Source organism: Ornithodoros turicata, chromosome 3 (assembly GCF_037126465.1).
Source record: "Ornithodoros turicata isolate Travis chromosome 3, ASM3712646v1, whole genome shotgun sequence".
Classification (NCBI taxonomy): domain Eukaryota; kingdom Metazoa; phylum Arthropoda; class Arachnida; order Ixodida; family Argasidae; genus Ornithodoros; species Ornithodoros turicata.
The window spans coordinates 242,325-257,428 of NC_088203.1; the positions used below are offsets into that span (position 1 = coordinate 242,325).

A 15,104-nucleotide genomic window follows, 5' to 3' on the forward strand; every position below is an offset into this window, starting at 1 on the left:
GTTCTAAAGGGTGTGTCCAGAAAAACCGAAGTGGCATTCCCCGTCCTGCGCTACGGCGCATTTATGCGTGAGAAAGCTACAAAAAATAATCAGAACGTCGAAAACAACGTCTTCCGTGCATAGAATATGGCAACATGGCGGTCGCAGCAGAGTTGCGTGCAGGTACCGCTAGGGGCACTACCGATGAACATCCAAACGGGACATCGTTTCGGTTTCTGTAGCGATAGCTCCCCTAGCGTACGAATAGAACTCTCCCGAAACTGCCATGCTGCCCTCTAATGCATGGAGGCCGATGTTTTCGATGCTCTGTTTATTTTTGTACGCTGAGTACGCGGAGCCCTGGCGAGGAAACTCCCCACCTCGAACTAAAGTTGTTGTTGATTACGTTGTACAGCTTCCAGGAGTTTTCCGTAGTATACGTGCACCACAGGAAGTTGGTCAGGTAAGTAGACAACGAGTTACGTGTGCAAATCCCACTTAGGTTTATCTGCATACACTCTGTGTTTCAGTCACTTTGATGGTTTTTCGCAAAAGCACAGGATTCAAGTGTAATCGTAATTTGAAAGGACGTTATCAGCGGTTTTCTTCTTCTTTTTTTCTATCATCAGCGCGCTCGAGTGAAGCCTTAAAACGTACTATTAGATGGAAGCCTCAGATCGAGAGCCATTTCCCAAAGATTTGGTCCAGCAGTCGTACATCTACCTTCACCGGCACTTTCGATTTTTCAACAACCTGCTCTCCGGTTAAAACATCATTTGAGATTGAGCGGGAGGCAGGCGCCCAGTTCCAATTTTTTGTAGCATGAGTAATTACAACAGTTAGTTATCAATGCTCTGCAGATGAGTTCCGTGGAGCGGTGTCCTTATTTCCTCGCACGCATATTTTTTTATTGCTGTTGAAATGATATTTTGTGTTCTTCAGATCATTTGAGAAATTTCAAACTTTCTCGGGCGTGACCTCCTCATGTGTTAACGTAACCGACATTCATTGATCATGCGTCCCTCCATTGTTCGCTGACATCAGGTCAAGGAAGGCGGGACTTCCTCAAGGACCCTGACCGGGATGCGTACCGACACCATTGTTAAGACTAGGCAATTTTCTACCTGCCGTGGGAAAACTTTTCCCAGCACCGCCTGCCCCCTATAACGCCATCTGTCATGGAGTGACGTTCGTGTCGGACAATTCAATATATGTAGTTTTCATACGAGGGAAATGGGTAGTTCTTTCTTTGATTGATTCCTGCATGGTCGCAGTCCATTGAGCCCAACGAGTAATGCTGTACTACAATAAAAAAAAAAAAAAACAGAAGAACTCGCAACAAGCACTCTAAATATCATTCTACAACCGTCGTCGCTCACAAAAGAAATCACCAATTTGAAAATTGCACACACTGAATTTTCGCTTAATTTTCTACATGGACGACGCATTTCCTTACTTGTACTCGTAGATACCATGTGTTTATTGGATAGCAAAAAGCATCGTCAATCACACGCACAGTTCGAAGAAAAAACGTTGCCAGCGTTACCAGCCTATAAAGGTATGTGCGCATAACTTTAATGTTAAACTAATGCGTATCCTCCGTTAACAGCCTCGTGAGAACAGAAGTATAGGTACAGATTCCATCGAGATAGATAGTTTTGAACGAGTGCCTATAGAAGCGAAAATGCTACTAGAGGTCAAAGTGATAAGCAGTAAGAATTTCGGTCTGTCTGTGCCCGGATCGAATACCGTCGAGCAGACGCACAACTTGTGAGTGAGATATTCTATTAACCAGGGGGACAGATCAGTGTTTATGGTAAAAAGAGAAAGAAAGTCCACAGGTTCTTGCTGGTCCGCACCCGTGGGGACTCTTTCATTGGCTGTAGTAACATCAGTGAATGGTCCTGATGTGATGCTCAGTGATTTCCCCAGAAATTCATTGCTGGGGGGGTGCCGAGCTTTCAATGGGGGCGGGGGTATGCTTGGTCAAGGTTCCGCTTACGGAATTTTTCTTAGACACGGAAAGAATTGTGGCACAATGGTGACATCTGCACAGCTTTCCCGTTTTATTTGTACATGTTAGAACACAGTACATTAGAATACAGATTCATCATGAACGGCATTTCAACATTAAGATGCATAATGACACGACCGACAAAGACAAAAGACTAGCACCTTGTCTCACGAAGCTCAATGAATACCTAGCAGCCAACGGTGAAAACCTTAGACGAAAAAAGCAGAATACCTCGCTTGATTGAGTTGGGCGCAAATGGTTCTTCGTGATCCACATTGAGTTTGCGGACTCGCACGCATTTTTGCTCGTATATGCGCGCAATATATGCATATTGAACAGTCACTTTCAAATGATAGTTAGATAAATGCATGCTACGATCATCTGCATGGCTGTGGTCCTACAGCCCAAGTTTGACAGTACATGATGTAATTCGCTGCGCCGGACTCACTACCAGCTAGAACGTGCTGGTGGCCGAGTTGGTAGGGGTCACCTGAGAAATTTCAGGGGGGGGGGTTGCAAAAATGCAGGGAGGGTGTACACCCCCTGATGGGGGTGTAGGGAAATCCCTGGTGATGCTTCACTGGGTATACCCGGACATTTTGGTACAGCAGGAAATTAATGTGCATTCCGACATCCGTAAAGAGTCCCTACGGCAGCGGACCAGCAAAAACCTGTGCTTTTCTGAACTTTCTTTTCCTTTTTACCATTGCCTTTTTCGCATTTTAAATAGGAGCGTCATGTACAACTGCACAAATGACGTCGGACGCAAATGCATTTTCAAAGCAACTTGCAAGTTGATCATCTTCCTTACTACCGGTAACAACAACAGATAAATTGGTTAAGATGATAATGGTCAAGCAGTTGATAGTTGTATTTACACGAAACGTGAATCGGTGGGCGACGTTTCTTCTGCGATTTCTGAAAACAATGATACATACGTGTTTTGGTAGTAACAGGGCGTCCCAGGAAAGTATAGCAACAAGCCGGCCACCATTATGATGGTAGAAAAGGAAAATATTATTTAGCGATTGTATACAACCCATATGACTAAAATGAACCTTCCTCTTAAGAACCGATGCAAATGAACCTTGTCCACTCTGCGTGTCGTTGGAGAGGTCAGTTGTTCAAAGCGTGAGCCAGCTCGTACGAAACCATTCTATCAGAATATACTGGATCTTAGCCACAATTTTATGAATAAACGTATTTGCGAATGGTCGAGTAGTACATACATTGGTTCCGCCGTGGTAATCCGAATGAATTCAAAGATAAGGGGCGATTCTTTAAAGGAGCCGCTCTCGGACATAGGTGTACCTGTGCCCGTAAAATAAATCTTGTGTATGGGACTGCGCTGGACAGCCGGTGAACATGGAACGTTTCCCGGAAGAACAAGTCAAAATTTTGCTTCGTTGATGGCTTGCTTAGGAGACGAGGAGCTAGAACTGATCCACCGTGTATGATCCTCTCTTTCAAAAAATATCATCCCATTGACGATGTGGCCCTCTTCTGAATCAATTTTTTGCTTTTCTTTACCTCTTCGAAATGAGTTATCAGAAACTCTTTTTTGTACGAGTGGACGTCAATGAAACTAGCTGCACTAATAACGACGAAAATTGTGCATCTTTGCCTTTCCATGTACTTTTGCTTCTCACATGTTCAGACGGGCGGCAGAAAAGACAAAATTAATTGCTTACTTGTGTAACACTTCGTTAAGGACCATAACAAGATTGCTCTGAGGAAATCCACTGACCTTCGCAACTCATGGAAGAAATACGATGTCTCTCCCACATATGGGACAACTCCCATCTTTTGTTATGCGATTGCGATCAATCAGAGTTAATAGTTGAACACCTTTCAGTTTATGCGCTGTGCATAAATTGCACCAAACGCAGCTGTGCAATCGATGTTCTCGTTATCCTTGAATCATGAAAGCGCTTTCGAAACGCCATTATTGTTCGGAAACGAGTTCTTGCGTTGCCTCGGTGATTTCATGAAAAGTCTCGTTTGACGTTCATCAATGTCAATGATTCGAGATCTTGTGACACGGTCGTCGTCCTGTTCACCGACCAAGTCCGGTACACGTCCGTTCCATCGCTCAGCATTTAAAAAGGAAGTCTTAATACAATCTGCACCCAAGCATGTACTGAAAGTCAAGTGCAATAGGGGTGGGCGGGTAGGTGGAAGGCCTTGAACAGACTCGTGACGCTAAAGAACATTCATAAGACATACCGTCCACCCCTATTGCACTCGACGTTCAGTACATGGTGCTGCTTTGGTGGGTGCTTACCCTTCATCTATCCGTCTTATCTTCCTTTTGTTTTGCTTTATCTAATTTTGACCGTGATGTACATTTTGGTTTGAAGGGGCTTGTGTATGTCTTTCATGATTCCCCCCTGTGTACGTATTCGTCACAAGATGTGTGACTGGTACTTGAGTTTATCTCTGTTGTTATCCTGGACTGTTTAACAGGGCTTGCCCTTTGAGTCCTATTGTACCTGTACTTTGATAAATGTGATAAAATGTAAAAAGAAAGAGAAAGGCAACCGAGGGCAATATAACGAGATTCGGCCGCGCCGTATTTAAAAGCAAAACCGTCACCCCCGTGAGATGTATTATACGGTCTTCCAAAGTGCCGAAGCATGTCCGGCTCGTCTGTGTCGCTCACCAAGTACTTGATCGTGCCGTTGACTACGTTCACGTTGTAGTTCACAATGAATGCTTTGCCCCCGCACGACAGCGGCACGTAGGGCGGCGACGCCAACTCCTTCTAGAGCCCTGGAACGTGTCGACGCTAGTTTATTTATTCGGTAAGCTCGCTTTTAATTCGCTAGTGTATCAGATGTTGTGTGTGTCTACGCCGCAGCTGCGATGAAAGGAGCACTGGCACATACCCTGGTGCTGATCGGTACTCTGACACGTTGCTCCCGCTTTAGCTCTGCCGGCGTCTTTTCTTGTCTCTGTTCAATTAAAAAGGCCTCATGTTGCCCCTGTCGTCATATTACTTTGCGTCGTGCTCCTTGGGCATCTTTGAAATTTTTTATGATCTTACTTGATCCTGTTTACCTGGGTGTGTGATCCTATGCCTAGTGCGAAGAAAGTCGTATGTAAAAATGAATTTGAAGCATCACTATGCACCATTATGTTAATACTGTGAGCTGATTAACCAACTGAAGTTGTTTCATCCACAGCTGTCTGCATGGTCATCGGTGTGCTGACATTCCCCGCTGGCTGGGACGCTTCCGTTGTCCGAGACGTGTGTGGCGCAGACGCAGCTGATTATGATCCTGGTCAGTGCGGCATCCGTTGGGCGTACATCCTAGCAGTGATCGGCGTAGCTGACTGCGGTGTCCTAGCTGCTCTTGCATTCGTACTGGGCACGCGCTACGTGAAACTGCTACCCGACCAGTACATCGCCAATGGTTCGCTCTACAAAGGTAACTCTAATATAGAAAGGCGGATGAAAGCAAAAGTCTCAGCTACCAATTTATTTCATTCGTTGGTAGTGTATTTAAAGATATATTGTGCCAAAGAAGTATTCTGATGAAATGGAATGTCAATTATGAGGCTCTGCCCGAAATATGGGCAGCCACCGACCTGAGGTTTTCGCTTCCATTCTTATAGTGCGTTATAATGTTCCGGCGTCTCAACATGAAAACAGCAGGGAAGTAGCATCTCTGTAGCGGCTGTAGCGGGCCGTGGACAACAACGACGACGGCCACGTGCCTGGAGCACCGGTTTCAGTTCCATCGGCGCGACCATGGAGCTAGGCCACCGTCATCACCTCTCCGTGGCATACCATCATCGCCGGTCGGGACTCATGTAGGGGCTTACCCGAAAGCCCGAGCCCGGACCGGGCCGGGCTTTGCGTTTTTTATGCGGGCCTGGGCCGGGCTCGGGTTTCAGCCTCTTGGCCCGGGCCGGGTACGAGCTTGACAACGCCGACCATGGTCGGGCATGTACGCGAACATATATGGCGATACTGGACAGCTGAATTTTAATGCCACTTTTTTTTTTCACGGGGTATGGTGTATCATGGTGTTCTCCTCTGAGCAATATCACTTTTTTATACAGAGAGCGGCGACAAAGCAGGCGAGCTGGTGATAATTGATCTTCATAACGAACCCTGAGACTGGGGAAAAACCTGGGGACCGGGTTAGTGTGTTTTTTCCAGAGCATATTTTTCCAGAGCGTTTTTTCCAGAGACCAGAGCATAGCGCATGTCAAACGAACCCCAGGTAGTCCAAATTATTTGCATTCCTACCCTGCGGCATGTGCAACATGTCACCACACTGCGCAGACAAAGCTTACGTGTAACATCACAGTACCACAGACCATTTGTGCTCTTTAGTAAATCTAAATGCGCCTCCGAGCCTCGAGAACACATAGAGCAGAGGCGGGCTGGGACCGGGCCTGAGCATGGAAACAGTCGGGTACAGGCCGGGCCCGGGCCGACGGATCGGGCTCGGGTCGGGCCCGGGCTGGAAATCTATTGAAAACGTCGGTCCCGGGCCGGGTGCGGGCCGTTGCAGCCGAGCCCGGCTATATCGCACGGGCCTGAAAATTATGCCCGTGCAGTGCTCTAAGGGGAACACCACCTCCTCTACATTTGGTGACCCGGACGACGACGATGTCCACGCGCCGGTGAGACTGAAGCCGGTGCTCTAGGTGCGCGGCCATCCTCGTCGTTGTCCACGGACCGCTACATCTCCACGTCATCCTTGACGTGCGAAACGACTGAAAGTGTCTCATGCAAAGCACAGAAGGGTTGTCAAGTTAACGTTTCAAGTGGAAATTGCCGGAGGCTGTACTTGAGTAACGATGCCGCGGCGGGCGGTTAGGCGTGGAATTAGCGTTTGGCGATTTTGGCACGTTGTCATTGTTGCCAGACAAGTGCATACGGGCGAGTGATCGGCTATGTATAGCATAGCTGTCTGCTTTCCGATATAGTCGCATGAGACGTGTGTTGTGCATGGAGAACCAAATAGTCGCCTCCTATCGGATGTAGTAGTATGAGAAGCGTTTTGGGTATGGATTGCGTAACATAGTTTTTGTTTAATGGAACTTATCCGACGAACAGCATCCGGCGTGACTGAGGTTACGTTAGGTCAGGTGAATATGTACTCAATGCGTCGAGAGGGCTGACGTAGACTGCATCTGACGTGACTGAGGTCAGGTAAAATGAATACGTATTCCATGTCGACAGTGTTGCCGTAGACTGTGCATCCGACATGACTGAGGTTAGGTCAGGTGAGGTGAATACGTATTTCATGTGTCGAGAGGGCTGATGTAGACTGCATCCGACGTCACTGAGGTTAGGTTAGGTGAATACGTATTCCATGTGTCGAGAAGGTTGACAGACTGTGCATCGGACATGACTGAGGTTAGGTTAGGTAAGGTGAATACGTATTCCACGTGTCGAGAGGGTTGACATAGACTGTGCATCCGACATGACTGAGGATAGGTTAGGTAAGGTGAGTACGTATTCCATGTGTCGAGAGGGTTGACGTAGACTGTGCATCCGACATGACTGAGGTTATGTTAGATAAGGTGAATATTAGTACTTGTTCTGGTGCAAGTCTTACGTTAGTCTTACGCAAGTTACGCCTCACACGGCCTAGCGTGAATAGGTCCATTTTTCGCACTCGTTCCGAAAGTTCGTGTTTCGAAACGGCCGCTCATGTGTCGTCTCCTGTGTTTTTCTACATTTTTAGCTTTTTTGTCTGCCAAATTTTTGTGTTATTTGCAATACGTTTATTAATTACGTTCGTAACACCCAAAAAAGGCTGTAAAATATAAGGATTCCGTTTCGCATTTCAATCAGTTTCCGTGTTCGTTGTTAGCGCTAAAGTATAGTGGGATGGTGGTAGAATATAGATAGCCGTATTCTTATGGAATGTTCACTCTACTGTACGCAAAGGCGGACATTGTGTGGTGAGCTTGCCCGCATCAGAAAGAGGGCGCTCACCTTGGCTACACTCATTGGCCCCTATGAAGATCCTGTGCTCCATCGTCGGGTTGTTCACCTGTTCATGGACATCCTGTCGTCCACTGGATTGATACAGACGCTTTAGTTCTTTCTTGTGTTTCATCTTTCCTTCATCACATAATGTTCCACGTGCAATGAGGTAGGGTACCGCACCTCCGCGGTGAAACACCCCATCTCATCGTCATCATTTATCGTTGTTGTTGCATAGGCCTTTCTACACTAGAAACGAAAACATAGCAAGTACACAGGAGGTTACACTAATAAACCTTTAAGAATAAATCCTTTAAGGAAAACCCATTCAAATATATTGTTTTACAATAAACCACGTAAAATTGCCCGATAAGGAATCAACCGCGCAGAAGTCCCCGCCCAAAAAAACAATCGCTCAAGGATCCACCATGAAAATATATCGTTGCAAAATATATCGTCACAAATAAAATGTTTAAAATATGTCGTTAAAAATAAACTGTTTCAAAATATATCCTGTAGTCCAACACGACAGCAGAGTGATAGATGCGTATCTTTACGCAGAGGATAGCAGTAAGACCTAGCTTATATTGGTGGTTTTCGCCTTTGCTAGCAAGTCCTCTACCTAGTGGTCTGTCATGGCTGCCATATTTGTTCTGTGTGATAACCCTTCAAAAATAAACGCGTAAGTAGCCACGGTTAATAATAAATCTCCCAGAATATATGTTTAAAGATCAAAGCACAAAAATAATCGCTCAAATATCCCCGTGTAAATAAAAACGCCAAGGAATCCCCGGTTAACAATATGTCGTTAAAAATAAATCGTTTCAGAATCCCCCATCAACCATACTGTTACTACTGTCACGTGGTATGGCCGCGAGTGAAATAGACAATCCGCTTCGACAAATAGTCCCAAAGTCGGCGAATTTATTTGGCCATGAGTAACTGCCATGAATATACTTCGTACATCGGACTTCCATACTTCGTACGCGAAGCAAGCGTACTTTACTTGAACGTAAGTGTAAAGCGACCTCAGAGCACACGCACGAAGGAACGAGCGCTGCCACAGTTCCCGTCCCGTCAAGCGAAATAACGCGGGACATGCAAATAATGCATATAACAACAACTTTATTTGGACTTTGGAGAGTGGGGAGGTTCATCGCGAGAGGCGATACTCTACGCCATTGCTGGTGGGGATGTGGGGAATAAAATAACGAGCCCCTTCACAAGAACAAGTTTACAACAAAATTACAAGTTTTATTATAAAAAGTCTAATATTCCTACACAATAACGAACCAAGTCCGATGGTGTTCAGAAATGTCAAAAGAGCTTTGAGCGCAGATCGTTGCTGGGCTGGATTGGGCCAGGGACCAAGCAATTTCGATAGGGAGAAGGGGCGAGAGTTCAGCTGACGAAGAAACTCGGAGAGTGCGGTTCGGGAAGGGGGCAATGAAGAAGAATGTGCTCTAGATCCTCAAGAGCACCACAGTGGCAGCAGGTGGGAGGGTCAACTTGTCTCAAGCGGTAACGCCACTGAGCTGTAAAGGCCACATCGAGGCGCATTCGGTGGATTAATGCAGCATCTTGACGAGAGGTGTTTCGTGGCATGCGGAAAGCGAGCGTTGGATCAACTCTGCTCAACATAGATGGGGGGAGAATGTCGGTTGTCCATTGGCGGGAAGCCAGGGGTGTCACGAGGCGTCGCAGAATGGAACGGCGGTCTCCTCTCAGCAGAACAACACTGGTCCGTTTCCGATACGAGAGTGCTGCTTCTGCGGCGCTGTCGGCCTGCTCATTCCCCACGACACCACAATGGGCTGGAACCCACTGGAGAACTATCCTGTGGCCTGCTGCGTAGACAGTGTGGTAAGCCATTAACACATCTGTGACTAGGGGTGCGGATGGGCCACGTATGCCGGAATTTTCAATAGCTTGAAGTGCAGATTTGGAGTCTGTGAAGACTGCCCATTCCCGCGGTGTAGCGATGTGTTGTAGATAATGCATATACTTTTCTGCACTAGAAAGGAAACCATGGCAACAATACACACAGATAATATGGCAGCCATGACAGACCATTAGGGAGAAGGTGAGTGCTAACAAGGGCAAAAGCCACCGGGGGTTACACTAATAAATTTTTAAGAATAAATCCTTCGAGAAAAACTCTCTCAAAATATATTGTTTTACAATAACCCACGTAAAATTCCCCGATAAGGAACCAAACGCGCGAAAATCCCCGCCCAAAAAACAATCGCGCAAGAGTCCACCACGAAAATATATCGTTGCAAAATACGAGGGGTGTTCAAGTCAAACCGGAACTTTGTCTCCTGAGTGTACAAATGGCTTGCGCTACTTCTTTTTCGTCATTTTCACACGCGACAGGCCTCCGCGTTCACCATGTGGTGGTCCAAAGTTGGTGCAAAACAGAAGGCACGTGCTGGACAAGATGGCCGACAACGAGTTGAGCGCGCACATCGAACAGCGAATTGTCATGAAGTTTCTCGTGAATGAAGGCGTAAAGTAATCTGAAATTCACAGAAGACTTCAGGCCCAGTATGGCCACGATACACTTAGCCGCAGCAAAGCGTTTGAGTGGTGCAAACGATTCCGAGACGGCCGTACATCAGTGCAGGACGATCCCGGCCGAGCGGCTCAGATCCCAGTGTCAGAGTTCCTGAGGACATCGAACTTGTGGAGCGCCTGATCCTCAAGGACCGACGGATAACATGTCTCGATATCAATAGTGCATATAGTGCGATCAATAGTGCATATTACTGCCAGGTTCTCAGGGATGTGCATAAGGCGCTGAAGCAAAAGCGGCCGGGCCTCATCACCAAAGGAGTCCTCCTCCTACAGGACAATGCACGCCCGCGTACCGCGCATCTCACGACACGCACCTTACAGGAACTTGGCTGAGAGTTGCTGTCACATCCCCCTTACAGTCCAGACCTCGCCCCCAGCGATTTCCATCTCTTCGGGCCGCTGAAGGCGTTCCTTGGGGGCCGCCACTTCAGCTGCGACGATGAGGTCAAGAATGCGGTCTGATCATGGCTGCTACGCGCCGGTAAGGATTTCTACGCTGCTGGCATCCAAGCCCTCATGAAACGCTCGGACAAGGGGATTAGTGCAGCTGGAGAAAAAATAAAACTAATTTCACGCCTGTAAGTTCATTTTACTTTTGCGAAAAATGAAAAGTCCCGATTTGACTTGAACACCCCTCGTATATCGCCACAAATAAACTGTTTCAAATATATCGTTAAAAATAAACTGTTTCAAAATACATCCTGTAGTCAGACATGTACAAGATACTAAAAATGTTTTAGGATAAGATAATAAATACTAACGTTAGAATGTAATTAAGATAGAGTATAAATACATGAAAATTAAAGTAAGAAAGAGAACAAAATGCTTCAAAAAGTATTTGAAATACAATTAAGATACTATTTATCCTTGAACGCAAAAAGTCACCGGTCACTGGTCAATGCGGCAAGTCACCGCTATGTGACATGAATCACCTAAACTCCGCGCACTACGCAAGCCGCCACTGTTTGATAGGAGTCATCTAAACATAAGTACCAAACAGATGACAGAGATACCACATGACTCCACTAAGTATATGTGATCCAGAACAAAGCAAACTTCTAGCAGATGCCTGCTCGGCGAGGTTAGAATTCGGCGTCACAACGTCAGGGTACACATATTAGAACCCTCACTCGCCAAGGATTAGTACACACGGGGCAAGATCTCTAAATGGAGACTTCCAAGAAGGGTCAAGTCCGAGAGACTCAGGAAATTTCCACTGAACAAGCAAGGTAATGGAAAGACAAGACACAGAAAGTTCGAGAGGGAGATCCAAAATATGTAATTAGAGTATTGAGTAGAAAATACCATAAAATGTATTTTAAATAGAGTACAAATACACAAAACAAAGGGTATTGAGTAGAGTACCAAAATACCACAAGTTGTATTTAAAATACAGTATTTTAAATACAATACTCCAAATACGTACAAGTCTGCCTGTAATCCAACACGACAGCGGAGTGATAGATGTGCATCTCTACGCAGAGGATAGCTTATATTGGTGGTTTTTGCCCTTGTTAGCACTCACCCTCTACCTAGTAGTCTGTCATGGCTGCAATATTTGTTCTGTATGTGTGTTGTTGCCATGTTTTCCTCTCTATCGTAGGAAAGCATATGCATTACATGCATGTCCCGCGTTATTTCGCTTGACAAAGCATCGACGGGAACTGTGGCAGTGCTGAGGGGGGTACACTAATAAATTTTTAAGAATAAATCCTTTAAGAAAAACTCTTCCAAAATATATTATTTACAATAAACTGCGTAAAATTCCCCGATAAGGAATCAACTGCGCAAAAATCCCCGCCCAAAAAACAATCGCTCAAGAATCTACCATGAAAATATATCGTTGCAAAATATATCGCCACAAATAAACTGTTTAAAAATATATCATTAAAAATAAACTGTCAAAAAATGTCCTGTTGTCCAACACGACAGCGGAGTGATAGATGTGTATCTCTACACAGATGATAGCGGTAAACATAACTTATATTGGTGGATTTTGCTCTTGTTAGCACTCGCCCTCTACCTAGTGGTCTGTCATGGGTGCCATATATGCTGGTGTGTGTGTGTGTTGTTGCTATGTTTTCCTTTCTAGTGGAGGAAGGACAAAAAAAAAGCCGTTGAAAAAACAGTTATGAAAAACCGTTTCGGAAAAGAAGTTCCGAAACGAGAATTAATTGCGCGCGGCTCGGCGCGATGGTGGGAGCGATGGGGCTGAGCGTGATCGGGATCTTCTTCGCACTATGCATTATATGCATGTCCCGAGTTATTTCGCTTGACAAAGCATCGACGGGAACTGTGGTAGTGTTGAGCGCTCATTCTTTCGTCCGTGTGCTCTGAGTTCGCTTTACACTGACGTTCAAATGAAGTACGCTTGCTATGCGTACAAAGAATGCAAGTCCGATGTACGAAGTATACTCATGGCAGGAGTGCAATTAAATTCGCCGACTTTGGGATTATTTGTCGAAGCGGATTGTCTATTTTACTCGCGGCCATACCACGTGACAGTAGCAACCGTATGGTTGATTTTGGGGGGATTCTGAAACGATTTATTTTTAACGACATATTCTTAACCGGGGATTCCTTAGCGTTTTTATTTACACGGGGATATTTGAGCGATTATTTGTGTGCGTTGATCTTTAAGCATATATTCTGGGAGATTTATTATTAACCGTGACTACTTACGCGTTTATTTTTGAAAGGTTATTTTTAAGAGTTTTAAACGGGATACACCCACAGGATATATTTTGAACCAGTTTATTTTCAACGATATATTTTTAAGCAGTTTATTTATGACGATATATATTATTGCAACGATACATTTTCACGGTGGATTCTTGAGCGATTTTTTCTTGGGCGGGGAATTTTACGCGGTTTATTGTAAAACGATATATTTTGAAAGAGTTTTCATTAGAGGATTTATTCTTAAAGATTTATTAGTGTAACCCCCGTATAATGATAATGCGCTTGCCCGCGTGAGTTCTTTATTTAAGTCGCGTACTGTGCTGGTGTTAAACCGACAGTTCTTATATGTTTGTGGCCGTGTCTTCCGTTCTTATAAATTTACTTGTAAATTTGTTTGATAAGCGCTAGAAACGCGTACGTCACGGTTGGAAATTCTATGCCGGGATTTACACGCTGAGTCTTCGAGCCGTGCCGGGCTCTATTCACTGGGCCGTCGGGCCGGGTCTGGCCTCATAAATACATCAAGGTCCGGGCCATTTTTCGATGCGCGCGGGCCGGGTCGTGCCCGGAAAAGTCGGCCCGTGCGGGGCTCTAGCGCAGATACCCACAGTGGAGTTGAGGACGTAACACCGGCAGAAGCCGTCTCTAAAGATCCCGTGAGTCTTCCAGACCTTGGGGAACGAAGACAGCAAGTTCTCCCTGATGTCCATCGAGACTATGTTAGTAGAGAAATTTTCCACTAATTCTGCAGCGGTATATGTGAACTCTCGTCAGTCTGACATGCTCGCTTTTTGACTGTTTTTCTTGGGAACTGCAGCCATGTAAATCCACCTCGTTAGTACGACAATGCGCATATCCGACAATGACTTCCGAGAATGAATCCGACATTTTTGACACAAGTAGGGTCAAACACAGGTATATTATGGGCGCGTCATGTGAGCCTCAAAGTAGCCCCAGGGAGATGTCTGGCTCCGGCCCGTGGACCGCACGTACCCTATCGGCGGTGTCGCGCGCGAACGACCCATACTATTATCGCCTCCGAGGGGAGGCTATGTTTCACACAGCGCCAGCAACCAGGAGAGATCATCTGTGACACTCGAGCGCTTAGTGGGCTTAGTGCGTCGTCAGCGTCGTGTGCTAGCATTCTTTCTCCCCCATGCTAGCAGACGACGCCAAGGTATCACAGATGATCCTCCCGGGTGGTGATGTTGTGTGAAACACTGCCTCCCCTTTGCGCGCGACACCGCCGATAGGGGACAGGTGAGTCACAGGCTAGACCTACTCTATACTAGAGACCTGGACAAGTGGGAGTTGCCTATGGGAGAGCCGTGTCATTGGTTAGTTACGCTAGTGGCCACTCCAAGCGCCACATAGTACTATTGGGGAGAGAAAATGACATGCGTACAATCACCATTGCCACCGTCGTTCGTCGGCTGCACAAGGGGTGCGTTTGGTTCGTGCTCCGGGAACGTTCCCACTTTCAGGGGAACCCTTCCAAAGTGACTTCCGGTGCATGTTCCCGGGTGCACCGTGCGCACCCCCTTCTTCGGAGAATGTTGGGGAAGAGCGGGGCCAGTTCCGGAGCGTGACGCATGTTCCGGTGTACTGAATTTCGAAATGTTCCAACATTTGCAACACGTTGCAACCGCCCATGCTCCGGTGTGCGTCCGGAATCATCGGATGTCGGCGGTAAATTAACGATTAAATACGACGGTAGTAAACGATTATAGAGGACTGCTATGGTCTACTGCTATGTTTACTTAAAAGCAGACGACAGAAGAAAGCTCGATAGGTGGCGCTCGGCTTCCGGATAGAATAACAAACACCATTGAGTGGTACGTTCCCCTGAGAACCCGGGATATGGCACTCGGGAGCCAGCCTAATGCGCCCAAGGATACA

General features: G+C 46.2%; 1 protein-coding gene across 3 annotated transcripts in view; it reads left to right on the plus strand.

Annotated features, from left to right (window-relative positions):
- The window catches only part of LOC135387760 (LHFPL tetraspan subfamily member 3 protein-like), a 59,955-nt gene that overhangs the window by 36,953 nt on the left and 7,898 nt on the right, over positions 1 to 15,104 (plus strand). For 2 of the 3 annotated variants that reach the window (XM_064616861.1, XM_064616863.1), the window contains exon 2: positions 5,179 to 5,424. In XM_064616861.1, coding sequence (XP_064472931.1) covers positions 5,179 to 5,424 — 246 coding nt within the window. Of the gene's footprint in view, positions 1 to 421; positions 443 to 5,178; positions 5,425 to 15,104 lie in introns of those variants that run through there. The other variant, XM_064616862.1, reaches the window with a different exon arrangement.